Source organism: Ovis aries, chromosome 15 (assembly GCF_016772045.2).
Source record: "Ovis aries strain OAR_USU_Benz2616 breed Rambouillet chromosome 15, ARS-UI_Ramb_v3.0, whole genome shotgun sequence".
NCBI lineage: Eukaryota > Metazoa > Chordata > Mammalia > Artiodactyla > Bovidae > Ovis > Ovis aries.
Genome location: NC_056068.1, coordinates 60,905,779 through 60,931,141, shown reverse-complemented (window position 1 = coordinate 60,931,141; position 25,363 = coordinate 60,905,779). Strand labels below are relative to the sequence as shown.

Genomic DNA, 25,363 nt, shown 5'->3' with positions numbered 1-25,363 from the left:
TCACTGAGACATTAAGAGGGTTGTCAGTTCCACAGTGTTTAAGATCCGTCCCTAATGATCTTTTTGACTGTAATAGAAAGCCTTTATGTATAGTATTATACTGTTTCAGAAAAGAATGAAAGCTTAGTTAATTTATTAATGTGCCTACCAGCTTTGTAGTTCTGTGATTTATCATATTATATCATATGTAGAAATTGTGTAAAAGATTCAATAACCTAAAGTTTTTAACCATTGTTTTTATCCATACTGTTAAATTTTGACGTTTTTACTAATCTTACTATAAGCAAACATAGCATTCTTAAATATTTACATACTTTGCATACATATAGACTTACAAAGGCTTCCCAGGTAGCTCATTTGTTAAGAATCTGCCTGCCAGTAAAGGAGCTGCAGGACACTTGGGTTTGATCCCTGGGTCAGCAGGATTATCTGGAGTAGGAAATGACAACCCACTCCAGTATTCTTGCCTGGAAAATATCATGGACTGAGGAGCCTGGCAGGCTACAGTCCATGGGATCACAAAGAGTGGAACATGACTGAGTGACTAAGCATACATGCAGACTTATAAAACAGCATTTATTTATTTATTATGACCAAATTTCTAAAGAATTATTCAAATTGTTAAAAGAAATAATCTTTTTCCAATAACTGACGTTAAACTAACTCAGAAATGATGTAGTCAATGTTGTTAATGGAAACATACCAGGATATTGGGATTCCCTGGTGGCTCAGTGGTAAAGAATCTGCCTGCCAATGCAGGAGACACAAGAGAGGAGGGTTCCATCCTGGGACAGGAAGATCCCCTGGAGGAGGGTATACCAACCCACTCCAGTATTTTTGCCTGGGAAATCCCATGGACAGAGGAGCCTGGCAGGCTACAGTCCATGGATTGCAGAGTCAGTCCTGACTGAGCACACACGTACATAAAATACCAGGATTCTGATCCAAACGAATGCCTCCCCCATGTAAATGTCTACTTTAGTATTAGTCGCTCAGTCGTGTCCGACTCTTTGCGACCCCATGAACTGTAGCCCCCCAGGCTCCTCTGTCCATGGAATTCTCCAGGCAAGAAAGCTGGAGTGGGTTGCCATTCCCTTCTCCAGGGGATCTTCCCAACTCAGGGATTGATCCCTGGTCTCCTGCACCACAGGCAGATTCTTTACCAGCTGAGCCATCTGGGAAGCCTCCAACTAGAGAACAGAAAATGTCTACTTTAGGAAGTAGTAATTTATTCTAATGACAATGCCACTTCTCAAAGCACTTCCTTAAGTTCCTCTTTGGATTTGCCATCAGAAACAGTGGTAAATTCTTTTAAATAATCTCAGTTTTTAATGATGACAAAATTTAATCTTAAATAGTTGCATTTTAATCTTCTGGAAAAGAAAATTGGAGAAGGCAATGGCACCCCACTCCAGTACTCTTGCCTGGAAAACCCCATGGACGGAGGAGCCTGATGGGCTGCAGTCCATGGAGTCGTGAACAGTCGGACACGACTGAGCAACTTCACTTTCACTTTTCACTTTCATGCATTGGAGAAGGAAATGGCAACCCACTCCAGTGTTCTTGCCTAGAGAATCCCAAGGATGGGGGAGCCTGGTGGGCTGTCGTCTATGGAGTCACACAGAGTCGGACACGACTGAAGCGACTTAGCGGGAAAAGAAAATATCTGGATCTAAATGTGGTGTAAAAATTGGGTAATCAAAACTGCATAATTGTATAGCTAGTGTGTTACACAGGAATTTAATATGGGTCCCCAAGATTCCCACCCACTGGTAAATATGCCTGGTGTAATTCCCTCCTCTTGAGTGTGGTTAGGATTGTGACTATGACAGAATGTCACTCCTATGAATATGTTACATTATATGGCAAAGATTTTTTCAGAGGTAGTTAGGGTATACAATCAGTTGTCTTTGAATTAATCAAATGGGAGATTATCCTTAGTGGGCCTAGCTTAATCAGATCTACTCTTAAATGAGAGTTAAGAGATCAGAGACAGAAAAGAAAGATGAATTCCTCTGGCTTCAAAGAAGATGATAGTAACTATGAGTTTTTTTAGCTGTAAGGAACTAAATTCTGGCAAAACCTGAATGAATTTGGAAGAAGATCCTGAGCATCAGATAAGACTGCAGCCCCAGCTGACACCTTCATTTCAGCCTATGAGATCCTGAGCACAGGTTTCTGCTGAGCTTTGCCCAGACTTCTGATGCATGGAAAGAAGCTGTGCTGTGATAAATAAGTGTTGTTTTAAGCCATTTGTTGCATAGCAGTAGAGAACTAATATAGACAGATAGATAGGTATAAAGATAGATACAGAGGTAGTTCTTAAGAAGGTGTATTCTTAAGTAGTATGATTGATATTCTTGTGTCAATCTAATATAGTAGATTTTAGAATTCAGGCTGGAAAAAGTGCTCTGTATCAGAGGTAAAAATTATTTTTACCACTGATGAAAGAGTAAATAATACAATGATGAATTGGAATACTTGACAGAAATTGAAGTCTAGCATTTTAGATGGTAGGAAAGGATAAATGAGATTTAGTGATTCCAGCTATCAAACCTACCAGGGCACATGTATAGGAAGAAAGTACATTTTTATTCAGGGAGGTGGCATAGAAGTCTTATTGAAGAAAAAGCTTCTTGAAATATGTGTATATATGAATTACCTACAGATACAATGAAAGAGTCACAGTAGAGACATATCATAGACTTAGGACAAGATAATAATCCTGACACAGAAAGTTCAAAAAGAAGATCTGGTTATAAAATGAGCCTATGTTCTAGAATGTGGTAGGAAGCCTCTACAGTAAATTAAGACAAAAATGAGGTTATTATCTTTTGATAAAGGTTATTTTTTCTTTTTTTTTGGATAAAGGTTATTTTTTCATTTCATAAAACAACTATTTCAAAAATCCAAATGGAATTCCTAGTGGGAATTTTCTAGTTGGGAAAAAAGAAAGTCTAAGAAAACTCTGATACAATTTATCAAATTTTACAAAAGATAGCTAACAAGTGTAGATCTTATCAAAATGTGTATCTTAAAAGAAATAACAAGATATAGATCTTCATAGAAATTATAATAAAAAATTATATAATAATAAGAATCACAGTACAAGATGCAAAGCCTCAAACTCATGCAGGCAGAATTTTGATGTTAGGTTCCCTACATAAAACCAGGAGCCGTGAAAGATAGATGCACCCATCCATTAAAAATGGAATTAAAAATTATTGATGACCAGCCTGAGGAAGCAGCAGTAAATGGATGTGATACGTTCTAAGGTTCTTGCATTGTCTGGAGGATAATATGTGCTCAGCCACTCAGTCGTATCCAACTCTTTGCGGTCCCATGGACTCTAGCTTTTCATTACTCTAGTAATTTAAATTGTGTGATACATTTTAGTGAGTACTTTTTCAGTCAATCAACTTGATAGTGTCCCTGCTCTTGTCACTCAGTACAGGCCATGTAAGTCCCTGCCGATTATGTTTTCCTCTTTTGGGAGGCACCTGATACCCATCTTACTCTAATCTCCTGTGTACCTTATTATCCTGCTGTCCTAGTTCCGGGGCCACTGATGGGTCCTTTCTCATCCACAGGTTTTCCAATGGCTTATGAAGTTGCCCAGCTTGAGAGTTCTACCCAAAAGGGGTAGTGAAGAAATTAAACTTTTGGGGGAATTGAATGTATCATACAGAGTCTGCAGAAAGTCGTGTAATATAGAAATGAGACATATAGAGGATATTAGCAGAAGTCATGAGGAATGAGGAGGAGGATAGAGATAGGTTAGGCAATAAGAGGGGCTTCCCAGATGGTGCTAGTGATAAAGAACCTGCCTGCCAATGCAGGAGACGTAAGAGATGCTGGTTTGATCCCTGAATCAGGAAGATCCCCTGGAGGAGGGCATGGCAACCCGCTCCAGTATTCTTGCCTGGAAAATCTTATGGACAGAGGAACCTGGTGGGCTACAGTCCATAGAGTCACACAGAGTCAAACACAACTATGCACGCACTAAACTCGTAAGATGAGGAAATAAGATGTAGAGGAAGCAGACACTGAGGTTGCTGCTGCTGCTGCTGCTAAGTTGCCTCAGTTGTGTCCGACTCTGTGTGACCCCATAGACGGCAGCCCAATAGGCTCCACCATCCCTGGGATTCTCCAAGCAAGAACACTGGAGGGGGTTGCCATTTCCTTCTCCAATGCACGAAAGGAAAAGTGAAAGTGCAGTCACTTAGTCGTATCCGACTCTTAGCAACCCCATGGACTATAGCCTACCAGGCTCCACCGTCCATGGAATTTTCCAGGTGAGAGTAGTGGAGTGAGCTGCCATTGGCTTCTCCAAGGGATAAAGTTACTGAGTCAAAAAACAGTCTACAGTTGGTCTTAGTTCAGTTCAGTTCAGTTCAGTTCAGTCACTAAGTCGTGTCCGACTCTTTGCGACCCCATTAATCGCAGCACGCCAAGCCTCCCTATTCATCACCAGCTCCTGGAGTTCACTCAGACTCACGTCCATCAAGTCCGTGATGCCATCCAGCCATCTCATCCTCTGTCGTCCCCTTCTCCTCCTGCCCCCAATCCCTCCCAGCATCAGAGTCTTTTCCAATGAGTCAACTCTTTGCATGAGGTGGCCAAAGTACTGGAGTTTCAGCTTTAGCATCATTCCTTCCAAAGAAATCCCAGGGCTGATCTCCTTTGGAATGGACTACTTGGATCTCCTCGCAGTCCAAGGGACTGTCAAGAGTCTTCTCCAACACCGCAGTTCAAACGCATCAATTCTTTGGCGCTCAGCCTTCTTCACAGTCCAACTCTCACATCCATACATGACTACTGGAAAAACCATAGCCTTGACTAGACGGACCTTAGTAAGCAAAGTAATGTCTCTGCTTTTGAATATACTGTCTAGCTTGGTCATAACTTTTCTTCCAAGGAGTAAGCGTCTTTTAATTTCATGGCTGCAATCACCATCTGCAGTGATTTTGGAGCCCCCAAAAATGAAGTCGGACACTGTTCCACTGTCTCCCCATCTATTTCCCATGAAGTGATGGGACTAGATGCCATGATCTTCGTTTTCTGAATGTTGAGCTTTAAGCCAACTTTTTCGCTCTCCTCTTTGACTTTCATCAAGAGGCTCTTTAGCTCCTCTTCACTTTCTGCCATAAGGGTGGTGTCATCTGCATATCTGAGGTGATTGATATTTCTCCTGGCAATCTTTATTGCAGCTTGTGTTTCTTCCAGTCCAGCGTTTCTCATGATGTACTCTGCATATAAGTTAAATAAGCAGGGTGACAATATACAGCCTGGACGTACTCCTTTTCCTATCTGGAACCAGTCTGTTGTTCCATGTCCAGTTCTAACTGTTGCTTCCTGACCTGCATACAGATTTCTCAAGAGGCAGTTTAAGTGGTCTGGTATTCCCATCTCTTGAAGAATTTTCCGCAGTTTATTGTGATCTACACAGTCAAAGGCTTTGGCATAGTCAACAAAGCAAAAATAGATGTTTTTCTGGAACTCTCTTGCTTTTTCCACGATCCAGCATATGTTGGCAATTTGATCTCTGGTTCCTCTGCCTTTTCTAAAACCAGCTTGAACATCAGGGAGTTCACGGTTCACATATTGCTGAAGCTTGGCTTAGAGAATTTTGAGCATTTCTTTACTAGCATGTGAGATGAGTGCAATTGGGCAGTAGTTTGAGCATTCTTTTGCATTGCCTTTCTTTGGGATTGGAATGAAAACTGACCTTTTCCAGTCCTGTGGCCACTGCTGAGTTTTCCAAATTTGCTGGCATATTGAGTGCAGCACTTTCACAGCATCATCTTTCAGGATTTGAAACAGCTCACTGGAATTCCATCACTTCCACTAGCTTTGTTCATAGTGATGCTTTCTAAGGCCCAGTTGACTTCACTTTCCAAGATGTCTGGCTCTAGATTAGTGATCACATCACATTATTATCTGGGTCATGAAGATCTTTTTTGTACAGTTCTTCCATGTATTCTTGCCACCTCTTCTTAATATCTTCAGCTTCTGTTAGGTCCATACCATTTCTGTCCTTTATCGAGCCCATCCTTGTATGAAATGCTCCCTTGGTATCTCTAATTTTCTTGAAGAGATCTCTAGTCTTTCCCATTCTGTTGTTTTCCTCTATTTCTTTGCGTTGATCGCTGAAGAAGGCTTTCTTATCTCTTCTTGCTATTCTTTGGAACTCTGCATTCAGATGCTTATATCTTTCCTTTTCTCCTTTGCTTTTTGCCTCTCTTCTTTTCACAGCTGTTTGTAAGGCCTCCCCAGACAGCCATTGTGCTTTTTTGCATTTCTTTTCCATGGGGATGGTCTTGATCCCTGTCTCCTGTACAATGTCACGAACCTCAGTCCATAGTTCATCAGGCACTCTATCTATCAGATCTAGTCCCTTAAATCTATGTCTCACTTCCAGTGTATAATCATAAGGGATTTGATTTAGGGCATACCTGAACGGTCTAGTGGTTTTCCCTACTCTCTTCAATTTGAGTCTGAATTTGGTAATAAGGAGTTCATGATCTGATCCACAGTCAGCTCCTGGTCTTGTTTTTGTTGACTGTATAGAGCTTCTCCATCTTTGGCTGCAGAGAACATAATCAATCTGATTTTGGTGTTGACCATCTGGTGATGTCCATGTGTAGAGTCTTCTCTTGTGTTGTTGGAAGAGGGTGTTTGCTATGACCAGTGCATTTTCTTGGCAAAACTATATTAGCCTTTGACCTGCTTCATTCCACACTCCAAGGCCAAATTTGCTTGTTACTCCAGGTGTTTCTTGACTTCCTGCTTTTGCATTCCAGTCCCCCATAATGAAAACGATATCTTTTTTGGGTGTTAGTTCTCAAAGGTCTTGTAGGTCTTCATAGAACCATTCAACACCAGCTTCTTCAGCATTACTGGTTGGGGCATAGACCTGGATAACTGTGATATTGAATGGTTTGTGTTGGAGATGAACAGAGATCATTCTGTCCTTTTTGAGATTGCATCCAAGTACTGCATTTCGGACTCTTTTGTTGACCGTGATGGCTACTCCATTTCTTCTGAGGGATTCCTGCCTGCAGTAGTAGATGTAATGGTCATCTGAGTTAAATTCACCCATTCCAGTCCATTTTAGTTCACTGATTCCTAGAATGTCGATGTTCACCCTTGCCATCTCTTGTTTGACCACTTCCAATTTGCCTTGATTCATAGACTTGACATTCCAGGTTCCTATGCAATATTGCTCTTTACAGCATCGGACCTTGCTTCTATCACCAGTCACATCCACAGCTGGGTATTGTTTTTGCTTTGGCTCCATCCCTTCATTCTTTCTGGCGTTATTTCTCCACTGATCTCCAGTAGCATATTGGGCACCTAATGACCTGGGGAGTTCCTCTTTGGTATCCTATCATTTTGCCTTTTCATACTGTTCATGGGGTTCTCAAGGCAAGAATACTGAAGTGGCTTGCCATTCCCTTCTCCAGTGGACCACATTTTGTCAGGTCTCTCCATCATGACCCGCCCGTCTTGGGTTGCCCCATAGGCATGGCTTGGTTTCATTGAGTTAGACAAGGCTGTGGTCCTAGTGTGATTAGATTGACTAGTTTTCTGTGAGGATGGTTTCAGTGTGTCTGCCCTCTGATGCCCTCTTGCAACACCTACCATCTTACTTGGGTTTCTCTTACCTTGGGCGTGGGTTGATCTTAAGTCACGGGTATGTCCTGGCATGCAGTGAATGGTCTTCTAATTCTCTCTGTGCTCTACTGGAGTGGTTTTACCTTCTTAACATTTTTGTATCCTGCTGTAAGTTCTGTCACCCAAACCCCAAATGCATTGCAAGCTGAAAGATCCTAAACCCCACATTTCCAGCATTAATTTAACAAACCATGTGTGTGAGTTTAATTCCCATGTGAGATAAGTTAGCCTTGCCAAGTTGTGTGATCATCCTCACACTAGGAAACACATAGTTGTTTTAAGAAAGAAGTGTTCCATGGTGTTTAAGAACTAGTGCAAACCTGTCATCAATGTTGGTAAAATTAAGCTGAAGACTAAAGGCGGTGTACCAATAGTGACTTTTTAACATGAAAAACTACCTTCCTCCTCTTTTTGTATATAAATTGCTAGAGAAAAGGTAATGATAGATATGTATATGGTAGAACCATAAACATTCTTTTTACCATTTGCCAAGTAACTCATCTGGAGAAGGAAATGGCAACCCACTCCAGTATTCTTGCTTGAAGAATCCCATGGACAGGAGCCTGGCAGGCTACAGTCCAGAGGGCTGCAACAGTGGTACATGACTTAGCACCTAAACCACCACCAAGTAACTCATATACTTTATTGTCCTAAACCTTCCAGAATCATGTAGATTTAGGAGGGATAGGGATGGATAGTTTCCCAAAAGGATACAAATGCTGTTACCAGAACAGGAGGGAAGATATGTGTGTGCATGCTCAGTTACTTCAGTCGTGTCCGACTCTTTGCTACCCCATGGACTGTAGCCCACCAGATTCCTCTGTCCATGGGATTCTCCAGGCAAGAATACTGGAGTGGGTTGCCATTTCCTCCTCCAGGGGATCTTCCCAACCCAGGGACTGAACACAAGTCACCTGTGTCTCCTGAATTACAGGTGAATTCTTTACACAAAGTAGACAAAAATAGTAGATCACCTGTAAACAACTCAGTTGAACAAAACAATATATACCTGACAAAATATTACATTCCATTATATTGCTCATATAGCAATCTGAAGAATAGTTGCAATACAGTGTTAAGTAAAAAAGGCAAAGTATTATATTAAAAATTTGATGTGGTTGAAGCTTTGGAATATGGAAAAAATAACAACCGTTTGCACTGTGGTGGTGGGATAATGGGTTATTACATAAAATCACTAGTATATTTACAAAAATATTTGACAGTAAACAGAATGCATTCATTAAAAAAGAAAGACACCTCTTTCTGCATTTAAGTAGAGAATCCCTTTTCTTTCCTTATGTGAGAATTTGCTTTCCAAGTAACTGTGTATGGACACTGAGAACTGTATCTGAGACCTGCAGATCTTTCCTCCCGGCTATTTACTGCTCTTCCCCCAGGATGAAGAGCTGGGTGACTGCAGCCCTGTTGCTGTTGCTGCAGAAACAGGGCCTCTGTGACATGACTACTGTCTCATGCCCCCACTCTTCACTGCCATCAATATCTGAGTAGCTCAGGTAGTCTATAGGGTGGTCCCACCTCTGTCAGAGCTGAAGTCCAATGATCCATTCAGGATGCTGTTTGCCACAGTTATAAACCTGGGTGGACCCTCAGGGTGTAGAGAAGGCTACAGTGCTATGCTCAGTCCAGGGCCGATTGGGATAGAAACATGTGATGAAAACAATAGGGACAATAATAAAATACAACTGCCCAGATCCCAGTGTTTGCGCTCCATGGGCCCACCGTATCAACTCTCATCCTCATGCTTATCCTCTGGCACATGACTACCTTTCATTCCTTTAGAGGAAATAATCAACCATTTTGGGCTTCCCAGGTGGCTCCGTGGTAAAGAATCTGCCTGCCAATGCAGGAGATATGGGTTTGATCCTTGGGTCAGGACAATTCCCTGGAGTAGGAAGTGGCAACCTACTCAAGTATTCTTGCTGGGAAAATTCCATGGACAGAGAAGCCTGGCAGGCTACAGTCCATGGAGTCACAAAGAGTGAGACACTACTGAGCAACTGAGCAGGCAATCAACTATTTTACACATTTGTGGACATAAAGAAGACAGGCCAGAAGAAATAATTGTGGCTATAATAAAACTTGTGGATGAGAAAAATTTGGAGGAGGAGCTGTTCATGCTAAGCTTTCCACACTAAGCATACATTATTTTATAATTGTTTGGATGGGGGACTTATATTATGTATAAGGACTATTGAGGAGCTAGCAAATTGAAAAGAATGTGGTTTGTATAAAAATTACCTCAATTATAGTAATACATGAAAGCTAACATCCTCTATGCCTGATCCTCTATCTACACAGCTCAATATTCTCAAATATATTTGTTTCATTTTATCATACCAGCAACTCTACATTTTAGATCTTTCAGACTTGTTATTTGCATAGATTTACATGTCATCCCAGGTCAGGTGGTCCTCTGTTCAAGTATTTAGTTCAGCTAAATACTTGATGAACTACAAATATTTGGCCCTACATAAGACCCAAATGTAATGCTAGAGACTGTATTTTAAGATTACCTTTGTTTGCTGAGATGGTAAACAAAATGAAGTTGAGTATGGGAAGAACTTGGTAAGGAGTGAGTATAATATGTTGACCACCGCCCCTCCCCATCCCAGATCTAAACTGTATTTCAGAATTATAGCAACTTGGAAATAAGTTGATGAGCTCTGCTGCTGCTGCTGCTGCTAAGTCGCGTCAGTCGTGTCCGACTCTGTGCGACCCCATAGACGGCAGCCCACCAGGCTCCGCCGTCCCTGGGATTCTCCAGGCAAGAGTACTGGAGTGGGTTGCCATTGCCTTCTCCAGTCATTCAAAAATTGTGCATTAAAAACATAAAGCAATAGCGTATATGATCTGATTTAGTCAGCTGAAATAAGTGCAATATCGATTAAAATACTTAAAAAGTAAGCTAAATCGGTCAAAAATGAAACCTAAATTAAGAAACCACAAGAGAGTAGGTTATATACTTACTTTCTATTCTGTTGCTGTCTCTGATGCAACAGTCAATGGTGCTGTGGATGAAGGTGGGTTGTGTCTGGTCTAAATATTGGGGCCTGTGATCTAAGAAAAAGGGGAAAGATGTTCAGTTCTGTCATCCTGATGACCTGAAGCCTTAAAGAATGTGGTCAAAACAGGTTCACCCAAGGGAATGTTGGTGTCTACTCTAAGAAGATCTTTCAGAGGGAAGACATAGCTGAATTTTTATGTCTTCCACAAAAGTCAATTCTAAACTCCTAAGAAGACAATCATAAAATCTGAGTGAATCAGCAGTAAGCTAGTTTAATTCTCTTTGCTCCTAATTGTTAAAGAGAAGTCTCTAAAGCTTAAATACCAGGTAGGGTAACTGACTGTCCTAATTTGACTGAGACTAAGGGAGTTTTCAAAATGTGTGGCTAAAATGCCAAAGCCAGGACAGTCCTGAGCAAACCAGGATGAGTTAGTCACCTATGCCCAGGTCTGCTGTAAAGTCTTTGCCAACTTTACTCCAACCCACAAAAGTTTGCCTTCAAGGAATTCTTTCTGCACTTAAAGTTAATACACACTCAGAATTCTAAGCAGTTTATTTAACATATATTCTCTCTTTATTAGGGGATAGTTTGCAAGTTCTCTTGAGAGTAGGAGCCACATCTCTTTAATTTTTATAATTTCTTAATATTTAGCAGAGTGCTAGTGTTTAGTGAATGAATGGAAGAATTTTAAAATGTTACTCAACACTAATTCAAGCATTACACACTTTTTCTTCTTTAGTTTAAATGATTAAGTTTAATGTTTATGAATGTCTGTTTTATTTTAGGACATCTCAAGTTCAAGTTCTTTCCTAGATTATGTGAGCTACAACTACAGATTATGTGAGCATGGGCAAGTTAATTAGCCTCTCTGAGACACAACTTTTTGAATCTGTAAAGTGGGGATAAAAATGTCACTCACTTCCCAGGGATATAGTAAAGGTTAAGCAAAATACTGGCTAAGTGTGTAGTGTTTTGTTTCGCACATAGCACACAACTAGTTATTATGTGTTAGTTGTTAACAAGTGATTACACAGCAATTCACTGTATTCTTTCTCGCATTGTTTCTTTCAGGGAGTTTATGTCATCCCAGGCAAAAGCAGTTATTAAAACTACTGAAGATTATTTGCAGCCTCAGTTTGGCCCCAACAGACTTTTGCATTCAGCGGCAGTATCAGAAGGGTCAGGACTTCAAGATTGCTCCACACATCAAACAGCATCAGATCATAGCCATGATGAAATATCAGACCCAGATAGCTACAAATCAAACAGTAAAAACAATTCTTGTTTTATATCAGCATCCAAGAGAAACAGACCTGTCAGTGCTCCAGTGGGTCAACTGAGGTAATCAAAGTGGTTCTCTGTTCTTTTTACCTGACTGTTGAAACCTTTTCCTTTGAGCAGAATTTATAATGATTCAGTTGACTATTTCAAACATTAAAATGTAACCCATCTCTAGGGGTTTTGTTTCTGCTTTTGTTTCCTTTTTTCTTTGAAAGCACCTGAGTAGAAGGTTGCTAATTATATTTGTGGAAAAAAAATGAGATCTATGTGAGCCTGGATAATATTAACTCTGAAACGAATAGTTGAAGCAGAATCAGGCTAAGACCATGAATATCTTGGTTTACCAGATATTTGCTTAAAAATAGCAATGCACACTTTTGATATTTAAACAGTATTTGAAATAAAATCAAATTGAAATGAACTTATTATAACAGCATTTTGTGTATACATTTTCACATCAAGATTCTTATAATCTGTTAACCTAAGAGTTTATAGATAGAAGAAAATGTTGATAAAAATAAAAATAAAACTAAGATATCTATATTCACATCATTTTCGTATATTCAAATAGGTGGATATACTGTGGTTTTAATTTACCTCACGTTTTTGCTTTAAAATGTTTACTATGCAAATATGGCATTAGGAATTAACAGGAAAAGTTAGAGAACTCAGGTAAAAGTAGAACATGTTAGTCATTTACCATGTGCTTTTGCTGAGAAAAAAATAAGGATTGAAACTAGTTTTGACTGAAAGCAAACTTAGAAATCTTCTCTTACTGCCCCCAAGCAATTTGAAATGAAAGCAATAAAAGTGACTTCAGAATAAAAACTTTAGTATGATGTATTTGAATTTCAACTCTTTTAAAAAGAAATCAAAGAACTTTAATAAACATGAAAAGTTAAGGGAAATTCTTAGCTGTTTTCTATTTCATGATGTTAAGACCATATTGCTATTTTCTGCTTTCTATTAGAATATAGCATATGTAATTTTTAAAAGTGAATGTTGTGATGTTTTATAAATAAAATGATTTATTCTGAGATACATGTTTTACATGAACAGTTTTGGCAAACTTATCATGTATTAAATTTTTAAAAATATTTAAGTATATATAGACAATCTTATTCTATAAAAATTTTTTTTTGAGGACTACCTAGGAACAATCACTAGTGCTTATATGTGTTGAAAATATCTGGGATATGTACATAAAAATTTTTACTAATTAACATGCACCGATTGTTGTGTTTTTTTTTCTTTAGAGTTGCAGAGTTCTCTTCAAAATTTAAGTGGGACCAGAATTGGCACAAATTGTCTCAAAGACACAAACTTCAACCCAGACTGATTAGAGTAACAGCTTACCAAAATGGATCTAGAGCAGTCTTTGCCAAAGTTATTGCACCAACCATTACCTTGGTAACTAGTATACAAGAGTTTTCAGTGCTTTATTTCTTCCCTTATTCTCTTTATATATAGATAGTGAGAAAGATGACATTGTTTAAAATTTTCTTTGTAGTTATCTGAATCTCTAGGTAGCTTATATGTATATACGTAGATTTCACAGGCATTCCATTCATTTTAAATCAATATATAAGTAGTATATCTAATTAAACAAATACAATGACTATATCTTATAGCCTTATTAGAATGATGGAACATTCAAGGACTAGAATTTGAGAATCAACTATTCTGTGTTGCGATTAACCTACTTATATATTTTTAACTGCTACAAAATACCCTTATTGGTGGAGTTTCTGAGTTACTTAACTTGGCAAGTGGCTCAGTGAGTTTCTGTTTTGATCACTGCACCTTTTTGCTTAGTGGAAATGTGTTACTTTCCTTGTCCTCACTCGCTTTCCCTTACCCCTTGTTTTTTGTTAGTTGCTGGAGGAGTGCACAGAAAAGCTGAATCTGAACATGGCCGCACGACGAGTGTTCTTGGCAGACGGCACTGAAGCCCTCGAACCTGAAGACATACCCCGTGAAGCAGACGTTTATGTTTCAACGGGAGAGCCCTTTTTAGATCCATTCAAAAAAATTAAAGGTAAAAATGAAAAAAAAACTTGTATTTCCACACACAGTAAATTGCTTAAGGGGCGCAATTAAAAAATGATTTTCATCCTGTCTTTTTTGCATGGTTTAACAAAACTAATGTTTACGCATTTACAGCTCAGTAAGAGGATAATGTGCTTAATGAAAGAAAAATCCACTGACAGCCACGTTTATTGCCCTTCATTAGCATTGGTGCTTAATTTAATATAGATCTGAATAGACATTAGGGAGCCTGCAGGAGGTTAAATGGTGAAAATATAATAAATTAAATCAGAGATTATTGAATTTACTGTTTAGTTTCTGTGACACTCAACAGACATAATTCGTTAGACTTATTCTCTCAGAAAATAGATCAAAGTTTCAGGTATCATTTATTCATTTATACTCTTGATCTTTTTTCAGATGATATTAACATAATTTTGAAAATGTGACCAGTAATGAACATAATTCTTATATACATGTGATTTTCCTAACAAAATTTTTATAAGATAAATGCCATAGTGTGTCTTTTATATACTTTATGTATATATGTAACATATATATGTTTTATAATAATATAAATTATATATTTATAATATGATATGTATAGACATACTTTTGTAACAAAGATCTCTTGGTAGAAAAAGAAAGTTCATTGTTTCTAACATTTCAGAAATGTGGAGATTTTCTAAAAAAAAAAATTCTTTCTTTAGTGAGAAAGAATATGTTTTAAGAGAGAAATAAAAATGCCACTATCCAGGTATGTCATACCCAGGGCCTGTTATCAAGTGCTATGTATGCTAATCACATTTAAATGACATAAGAACTTTGCCATACAAATTCAGTGTATCTAACTGGTGTATTCCCCTCTGCTTTTTCTACCTTATTAGAGGTATTTTTTTTTTTTTTCTGCAATTGCTATAAAGCCAGTGAACCAAAGGCAAGTCTAGGCAGTCATTGCATAAATAGAAGAAAAGTAATTCTGGAGTTCATTACAGAGGAAGTGATGAAAATTCTTCCTCTATTAATGTTATTATATAAAACGATACTAGAATTTCTATCTCTTTAAGAATACTTGATCATCAAGAAATAATTTCTTGAATTCAATAAAAAGTTCAAGGTAATTTGGTCCTTGTAAAGAAACTTGTTGCTGCAATACTCAGTAAAAATAAGCTATGCAGTAGTGTAGACCCAGATATTTTTCAAATTTTGTTTTTACTTTAAAATATGGCTGCCTTTATTTTGTATTCATGAATCATCTCTTTGTATAGAAGCATGAGTCTCTGTGGGTAAATGTTTCTGTGACTTTTATATTCGGATATATATGTAATGAATACTTCTTTAAGATCCTTGGTTATTTTTATTAATAAGAAATACTTGCCTTTCTTATGATTATGGTATTTTAGAAGAGATATATAAAAATTATTTATAGCTAAGCTTCTTAAAAGATCTGGACATGAATGCCTAAAATGACAATGTTACACACGTGACAAAGCTTGGTGGATGATTTTTAAATGTATAAATTAATTTCCTCCTACTTTTTGTTTTCTCTCTTATCCTTTTAAAACCAAGTCTAGAACAAAAAAACTTCTCTGCTTTGTCTGCACATCTTTGGCTGTGTTTCACTGTGACATGCACTGCTGTTCTTTTAGCACCAAAATGTTGGCACACACTCCTGAAAATTTCACACCATCTCTTGCTGGATCAGCAAGCTTAACCCACCAAAATCTGGTGTTGTGCAATGGTTTTTGACTGATAATCAATCTTTATGCTGCTCGACAGTTGTTGCTGGGACACGGAGTAGAGCAGGTGGCAGATGTGCCTTGTCTTTTGAGAAAAGAAATTGTAGGTGAGCTTGGACACAGACTAGCATATCACATGTCCATTAAAAAGACTTAAGTATAATGGGAAAAAAGCTACTCATGTAAGTTAAGCTTACAGATAAGCCTATAAGCCTAAAGCCTGATATTGGTTTCTTTCAGAACAAGAACATAAACACAAATAATTTATTATATATATATGTAATTTATCATATATGTGTATATAACTTGAGAGGGGTGGGGGAAATTTCACATATATATGTATCAACTACATATTCTCACCTATACATTCACGTGTACTTTTTCAAATCAGGTTAAAATGAGCTCTCTTGCATGAATGTTATAGATTATCAATAATATGCCAACTTGTCATGAGTTTACCATAAAAATAAAACATGGATGAATAGCTTTGAAAATGGTAGATAAATTTAGAGTAAGGAGGCATTCTCAGAAGTTGGAAAATTCTACTTTCTAAAGGTAAATAAGGGGAAACACCTGGCAGAATTTGGTGTTACTGTTGCATCTTTGCAGATGAGCATGAATATTTTATGTACAATGAACAAACAAGCATTACAGTCAGTAAATGGTCATTATTTTAATATACTGTTTTTCATTCATTCAGCAAACATTGATTCAAAGTCTACTATGTGCCAGTCCTAGGCCAGATCAGAGACAGATAATAAAAAAGGGGACTTATAATCTGATTTCTTTGTTGTCATTATTCCTTCATCTCTAATTTTAAAGGAAAAAAATTTAAACCAAATCCATTGGTCCTCCAAATGAAAATTTACTCTATTTCTGGCACAGGAAAGCCAAATAAACCTATGTATATTTTGGCAATTGTATTTCCATACTTCATTGTATTCTTATTCTTTGGGAAAGTAGTATAGATAGTGAAAATTGCCTTAGAACTATTTTCAGATTTACTAAGGTAGAAAGAGACCTGCAGAACATCTCTGATTTTTTAAATACTTTACCACCCCTTTTGAGCATCACTGTTGACAACCAGTGGCACTGGATTTAATAGAAAGCCAGAGAGCTATTCATCACATACCTCCAAACACAAAGCTTTCATACAGAGGTCAAGCCAGGGTCAAGACTGACATGAAACATTCCCTGTTGAAATGCAATATTAGAATAATTCTTACATTTGAAGTTGAATACATAAACAGAAAGATTGATTGTATGGGGGGGAAAGCAGAAAGAATTTTTATGAAGATTGTTGATGAAGATCTACTGTCTTATTAGGTCTTGTAATTCTGTGATTTCAAGATTCTGAAATTTATTAATGATTTCTCTAAAACTATGAAGATATAGTTAATGAATTGTTTCAAAGGACATTTTTAAAGTTTTCAGTAGGTCCAAGTTTCACTGTATAGAGTTCGAGATTATTTAATTTTTTTTTTACTTCTGTATTTCCATTCTTTTCTATATATACTAATTTATCCTTTGACTTTCAGAGTTATCATTTACAGTGATTCATTTCAGTCCTGAGTTTTGTTAACCAGAAATGAAACTGAGTATTATGAATAGAATTTTACATCTTTTATATGCTGTATTGTGAAGATGTAGTCACAGAAAAAAAATCCATGAAGAGTACTCTTGATACTACACCTAAGATCTAAATTTAAACCTAGAGATTTCTGCTAACTGCCATGTGATCTACAAAATGAGATAATTTGCTGTGACAGCTTGTGATTGACAAGAATATGTGTGAGCACATTTAAAATAGGCCGTCTTTTCATGTAGAAATAAATGTCAGTGAAATGATGGATTCTCATCATTTTAATTATTGATGATTTGGAAATATTTCAATTCCACGACATACAAGACACATTCTAAATAGCAGCATAACACTTTTTCTCATATGTGCATCAATAATGAAATGTTCTGTCATATTTTGTTTCTCAAAAAATGCATTAGTTTAATGAACCTGGATTCATGCATTATATTCTGTTCCATTATATGTCTCCTGAGTTTGTTGCTTTTTAAATGGTTGTGTTAAAAGCACAAGTTTCAAGAAGTGACTTACTACCCACATCATACCTTGCTTTTCTTGCTGCTGGAACTCAAGACAGTGCTACAGTCTACACCAGTGGCTGCTTTAGTCCTGCTAAAGCTAATATTGGGCTCTGTGGTGCTCACCCACAGGGTGACCACTACTTAACTTGGGCAGCTGCAGCAGGACTTAGGATGGGTGTTCCCAAATTCTCTATTATCACTTTGAATAGTATGTGCATTAGGCAAGATTGTCAGTCCATCTTCTCTCTCACTTGGCTGCATATACCAAAAGTAGGAACATGATATTATGTAGAGAAAAAGAACTCTCTTCTGAGATAGCACATTATTCTTTTATCTGTTTCTGCCAGGGAGGATAAAACTATAGGCATGTATGTTATGTTTTTTTCCCTATTCCAAATATTTTAAACGTATAATTAATGTGTACAGTGCCCTTACTATGTAATTAGATGTGGGTCTGAAGATCACTGCAAGAGATGCACCCCCCAACACCACAAAAAATTTCTTAGCCAATAGAAAAATTTAGAGCACGCATATGATGGCATCTCATACTGTCAAAATATCAAATCATTGAGAAACACCTGAATTATTGACATATCATGAGTTGTTGAATTGTATATATTGCATATATTCACACAGAAGCTATACTTGTTTAATGAAGATGCCTGCGAACCTGTAACCGTCCTGATAATTTGAATACTTCCTGGAAGCCATACACTCACCATGTGCTTTAAGTATATTATTCTTTCTCTGTACAACCCCTGAGTTAATGCTACAAATCCAGTCTCTTATATGGCATTCTAAAATACAGAATTGCAGATGACCAAACAATTTTTTCATAACTCATTTGATAGCACAACCTTATTTGGTATAAATAATCAACTGTTTTGATGAAAAATAATTAATACATTTGATTATGGGCTGCTACTGTAGACCTTGCTGGGCATATTACATAATATTTGATATATACAATGTATTAACATTTTTTAATTCTAAAATTTCTACTATGGAATCACATCTGACATTAAGGGTTTTGAATACAGCCTTTTTTGTCTGCAAAGAAATTTGATAAAATTTAATTTTCATGAGGATATTAACTCAGAAGAGTTATAAATACTGTCTTTATCATCTGGAGCTGTTTGCTACATGGGTAAAAGTGGACAGAGAGAATACCTGCCTGATGAGAGTTGAGACAGTGTGTGAGAAGTAATCAAAAAAAAATTATGGTTCTGTTTAAGGAGGCAGAAGAGTAGTTAAAGAGAGACCATTCATTCATTCAATCATTTCCTCCAGAAGTATTTATTGAGTCCCTACAATATGCCAGGATATGGTGTGAACAAGACAGGTCTCATGGAGCTTAGGTTCTAATAAGGTAGAAGAAGCAACAGACATAAACATATGCAGAACTAGGTAACTTATTTAGTGACGGTGTGAAGTGCTATAAAGAAAATAAGAAGGGTGGTATCATAAAAACAAATAATGTCGTGGAAACAAAAGGAGGTATTTTAAAAACTGAGCCAAACATTTCCAGTAACCTTGAAATCAAATCTTTTAGGCGGTTGTCTATCTACCCTGCTTGCTACTTTACCTGAGAATTCATTTATATATCCTATAGGTACTCTTTCAGGATTTTGCCTTCCAAAGCATTTGTTTTTGAAGCTTTAGACATCTGTTAGGAGAGACATAAGAAATGTATTATCATTTAGTGGGAAGAGCACTAGATTTGAAATCAGATGATCTTGCAAGATTCTAGTCCCTCTTATATGACCTTGGGCAGACTGATCTGCACTTCAGTGTTCTTACTTGTATATCAAGGTGAAAATATCTTAAAGGATTATTGGATATTGTCTTATTTTTCTAAAAAGAAAAATTATTTGGAAATTAAATGTCTGTAAATCCCTCAAATCCCTCATCTAAATAGAACACTGAGAATAGCATTTCATAAGTATAACTAGGACTCCAATGCTGTTAAGATCCCAAGGCTAGTTATTAGAACCTCATGTCCACTCTTACCTCCCCAGAATAGTTGCCTGGGTGTAGGAAAACAGCAACAGCAGTCATTTGGCTCTGCTTTACCATCACTGCTAGGGACGCAAACTACTCTGTGAACCTGGGTAAGTGGCTTAACCTCTCTAACCCCCAGTTTCCTCATCTATTATATATAAACTGAGTCAATAAGAAACATCTCACGAGGTAATTATGAGGAGTAAATACAATAATGTGTATAAAAGTCTGCTGTGCTTATATAATAGGTGTCTAAAACATTGCTTTTCCATCTGCTCTTTGTCTGTTTTCCCTCTTTCGCTCCATCTCTTGTTCGACTCATTTCCACCAGCTTATCATATAGACTGGCACAAGTACCTGATTTTACTACTACAGGTGCTGGCTAGGTCCAGGATCTTAAAATATTTACAACCAAGTTAAAATCACGAGCAAGCACTTGTGTTACAGCATGATATGGAAATCTGAGTTAGAGCCTTTGAACTCTCACTGTATTCTACTATTTACCTTGAGAATTTTTCTGAGGTGTAAGTCAAAATCAAGTCCTTTTATGAAAGGAGCCCCAAGTGGCCTTGCTGTGCTCTATTCTGAAAGTTGTGTTTTAAAATATGTTTATGACCCAAGGCTAGCCTTAACTTTAAGCTGCCACAACTTATTTCAAGAAAGTTCATAGAAAAGTTCAGGGAAAGGGTGACAACATTTTGATTGGCACAATAGATGGGATGTTTGTAATTTTAATCAAATTTAAATTGAAGACATACTTCAAATGATATGTCAGACTCGTGTTACTGAGTTAAAATCTAATGACAACCACTGTCATTATTAGTTAAGTATAGCCATCACGCCTATAGCAATAAATGATGACACTTAAGAACATGCAGAAACAAAGAACTCAAGTATTTAGAGAAAAGGGAGTGACTAGAAACCCAGTTGAACACAGGAATGTGACCTGGATTTAATCTATTTACCAAACATAGAAGCAATTGTATTTTGAGCAGATGATATAATTGAATATAGCAGTATGTTTTCTTACTGTCAGAGCATTTATATTTTATAAACTCATCATCTTGCACCCATGAAATGATGTGCTTGTTCATATTTAAGGTCATTATCTATACTTTCAAGACAGTCAGAGCATTAATGTATTTTCAAGTTTATTGCCCAACTACAAGAGAATTAATTTTTTTAAAAAGATTTTTCATAAGCTTATGGATTTAACGTTGCAAGTTTGCTGCTTTTATTCTGGTGACAGAAGAAGGCAGAATTCTCTTTGCCTGGCACATGCAAAATGGAAAATTACAACTTGGGGAACACCCAGATTTATTTAATTTCATGACAGGCATTGGCTTTTTTGAAGTAGGCTGAAAAAATGTAGTGATGTTGTAAATAGACTTTCTAGTGCTAGAGCATGCTTTATCTTTTTCATGATTTGGTAATAAACAAAACATGAAAATAAAATAGGTTGTGAGTTCTTCAAAATAAATTATTGGGGCATAATGTTCTGAGTACGGCCAGAGAGTAAGTATATGAACATAAACAGTCAAGGGACTTGGCTGAGATATAGCCCTTTGGGGAAGTTTTTCCCAAGGTTTTGCCCAACCTCCACTAGAACTTCAGTGGAGTGCAGGCCCCACTCCTATCTTTACCCAGAGGGTCATGAGGTTTTGGGACCCACTAGGTGTGGCTACCACAATTAGGAGGAGATGAGATGATAATGAGAATAGGACCCCTTCTTTGACAATTGCAAGTGTGGGGACAGGGAATTTGCTGAGAGTACTGTCAATAAGGGGAAGACTGAAGAACCCTTCAAAGGGGACTTCCAAGTCTCCTGCTTTTGAGACTCCTGGATGGACAGGCATTGTATTTGGTCCTACTTTCTGGGGAGGCTGTCACTAGTAAGGATAAGCTTATTCTCAGTGTGCTCTTTTGTAGTCATCAGACTTGTAGTGACTGTTCTCTCTAAACCAGGCTTCCTTAGGGCATAAAACGTGGCTGCCTTGTTCACCATCTTTTTGAGGGGGTGGGGCACAGGGCCTGGCACTTAATAGATGCTCAACAAACGTTGCTCAGTGGTTGAATGGAAAACCAAATAGGTACTATGGTGAACCATGCATATTCCATGGTGGGAGGGGAGGTAAAGACCTCATTAGAGCATCCTTTTGGGCCAGCAGTGAATGGACGTTTAGAAGGAGTATATTAAAAATCCCCTATCCCAAATTCTTGTGTAGATTTGTGAATGTTCCTGTTTGGCAAGGGGCTAGAGTAAGCCAGCCCAAGAATAATTCCGTGGCAGAGAGGCTAATGGTGATGCTAATGCTTGTCTGAGACCAGACAATGGTCCAAAGTGGAGTGCTGGGATAAATGATTCTTCCAGGAACTTATAGATCTGAGATTTTCAGTCTTCCCACATCCTGTCAGGAATGCCCTTTCTTGCATATTCTCTCCCCTCAGTCTTTTTTCTTTTTTTCTCTTTTGATGGTTGGAGAAGGCAGAGGAGAAGCTCTCTACTTCATTTAACACTTCCCTTTGTATTTCTCATAGTAACCTTGCATACAGTAGGTGCTTATTAACTATTATTGAAAGTAAGGAAACAAGAAAGAGGAGATGGTGTGACCTTTGGGAAGGTTTAGGGCCACTGCTTCCTGTTGAGCAGAGTTGAAGAACCCAGAGCTGGGTGGGGGTGGGGAGGCTGTTTTCCAGTTCTAACAGGTACCAGATAGCCTCAGCCCTGGGAGGGATGTCAAGGTTGTGAGATGAGACAAAAGACAGAAGTGTAGGAAGCATTTGTTAGCTCTGCATAGCTAGTATGTTTCCTGAGATGTTCAAGGTGGGTTTAGATGGCAGCACCTTTCTTGTTTTAATACTCAGGTTGGCTTCCTGGCCCCCATGCCTGAGAGCCCCCTCACCACTTGATTATTCCTCATTCCACCCACTGATAGCCTCAGTTAATCCTCTTCCTCACCAGGGCCAAAACCTACTCAGGTCTGTATTGAGCATCCTTGGGTACTCCATACTGGCATGGGATCAGATTCTATTTTCCTTCTTGCCTCTGGAAGTAATAATGTTTACCCTGGCTATCTTAAATTGAAGAAAATAAGGAAAACCACTAGACCATTCAGATATGACCTAAATCAAATCCCTTAACAATTACACAGTGGAAGTGATGAATAGATACAAGGGATTCGATCTGATAGAGTGCCTGAAGTACTGTGGATGGAGGTTCATGACATTGTACAGGACACAGTGATCAAGACCATCTCCAAGAAAAAGAAATGCAAAAAGGCAAAATGGTTGTTTGAGCAGGAGTTACAAATAGCTGAGAAAAGAAGAGAAGCGAAAGGCAAGGGAGAAAAGGAAAGATACACCCATTTGAATGCAGAGTTCCAAAGAAAAGCAAGGGGAGATAAAGCCTTCCTCAGTGATCAATGCAAGGAAACAGGAAAACAATGGAATGGGAAAGACTAGAGATCTCTTCAAGAAAATTAGAGATACCAAGGGAACATTTCATGCAAAGATGGGCACAGTAAAGGACAAAAATGGTATGGACCTAACAGAAGCAGAAGATATTAAGAAGAGGTGGCAAGAATACACAGAAGAACTATACAAAAAAGATCTTCATGACCCAGATAACGACAATGGTGTGATCACTCACCTAGAGCCAGACATCCTGGAATATGAAGTCAAGTGGGCCTTAGGAAGCATCACTATGAACAAAGCTAGTGGAAGTGATGGAATTCCAGTTGAGCTATTTCAAATCCTAAAAGATGATGCTATGAAAGTGCTGCACTCAGTATGCCAGCAAATTTGGAAAACTCAGCAGTGGCCGCAGGATGGGAAAAGGTCAGTTTTCATTCCAATCCCAAAGAAAGGCAATGTCAAAGAATGTTCAAACTACCGCACAATTGCACTCATCTCACATGCTAGCAAAGTAATACTCAAAGTTCGCCAAGCCAGGCTTCAACAGTACATAAACCATGAACTTCCAGACATTCAAGCTGGATTTAGAAAAGGCAGAGGAACCAGAGATCAAATTGCCAACATCCTTTGGATCATCAAAAAAGCAAGAGAGTTCCATAAAAATATCTACTTCTGCATTATTGACTATGCCAAATCCTTTGACTGTATGGATCACAATAAACTGTGGAAAATTCTGAAAGAGATGGAAATACCAGACCACCTGACCTGCCTCCTGAGAAATTTGTATGCAGGTCAAGAAGCGACAGTATTACTGGACATGGAAAAACAGATGGGTTCCAAATCAGGAAAGGAGTACATCAAGGCTGTATATTGTCACCCTACTTATTTAACTTATATGCAGAGTACATCATGAGAAATGCTGGACTGGATGATGCACAAGCTAGAATCAAGATTCCTGGGAGAAATATCAATAACCTCAGATATGCATATGACACTTCCCTTATAGCAGAAAATGAAGAAGAACTAAAGAGCCCCTTGATGAAAGTGAAAGAGGAGAATGAAAAAGTTGGCTTAAAGCTCAACATTCAGAAAGCTAAGATCATGGCGTCCGGTCCCATCACTTCATGGCAAATAGATGCGGAAACAGTGGAAACAGTGACAGAGTTTATTTTGGGGGGACTCCAAAATCACTGCAGATGGTGACTGCTGCCATGAAATTAAAAGATGGTTGCTCCTTGGAAGAAAAGTTATGACCAACCTAGACAGCATATTAAAAAGCAAAGACATGGTGTATGATCTCTTTAATGTGTTGTTGGATTCTGATTGCTAGAATTTTGTTGAGGATTTTTGCATCTATGTTCATCAGTGATATTGGCCTATAGTTTTCTTTTTTTGTGACATCTTTGTCAGGTTTTGGTATTAGGGTGATGGTGGCCTCATAGAATGAGTTTGGAAGTTTACCTTCCTCTGCAATTTTCTGGAAGAGTTTTAGTAGGATAGGTATTAGCTCTTCTCGAAATTTTTTGGTAGAATTCAGCTGTGAAGCCGTCTGGACCTGGGCTTTTGTTTGCTGGAAGATTTCTGATTACGGTTTCAATTGCTTGTGATGGGTCTGTTAAGATTTTCTATTTCTTCCTGGTTCAGTTTTGGAAAATTGTACTTTTCTAAGAATTTGTCCATTTCTTCCACGTTGTCCATTTTATTGGCATACAACTGTTGATAGTAGTCTCTTATGATCCTTTGTATTTCTGTGTTGTCTGTTGTGATCTCTCCATTTTCATTTCTAATTTTATTGATTTGATTTTTCTCTCTTTGCTTCTTGATGAGTCTGGCTAATGGTTTGTCAAATTTATTTATCCTTTCAAAGAACCAGCTTTTGGCTTTGTTGATTTTTGCTATGGTCTCTTTTGTTTCTTTTGCATTTATTTCTGCCCTAATTTTTAAGATTTCTTTCCTTCTACTAACTCTGGGGTTCTCCAATTCTTCCTTTTCTAGTTCTTTAGGTGTAGAGTTAGGTTATTTATTTGACTTTTTTCTTGTTTCTTGAGGTATGCCTGTATTGCTATGAACTTTCCTCTTCACTGCTTTTATAGTGTC

General features: G+C 37.9%; 1 protein-coding gene across 2 annotated transcripts in view; it reads left to right on the top strand.

Moving 5' to 3' along the window:
- Positions 1–25,363, top strand: part of DCDC1 (doublecortin domain containing 1) — a 476,813-nt gene that overhangs the window by 35,396 nt on the left and 416,054 nt on the right. For both annotated transcript variants that reach the window (XM_060400033.1, XM_042233308.2), the window contains exons 3-5: positions 11,775–12,044; positions 13,241–13,394; positions 13,860–14,022. In XM_060400033.1, coding sequence (XP_060256016.1) covers positions 11,775–12,044; positions 13,241–13,394; positions 13,860–14,022 — 587 coding nt within the window. The remainder of the gene's footprint in view (positions 1–11,774; positions 12,045–13,240; positions 13,395–13,859; positions 14,023–25,363) is intronic.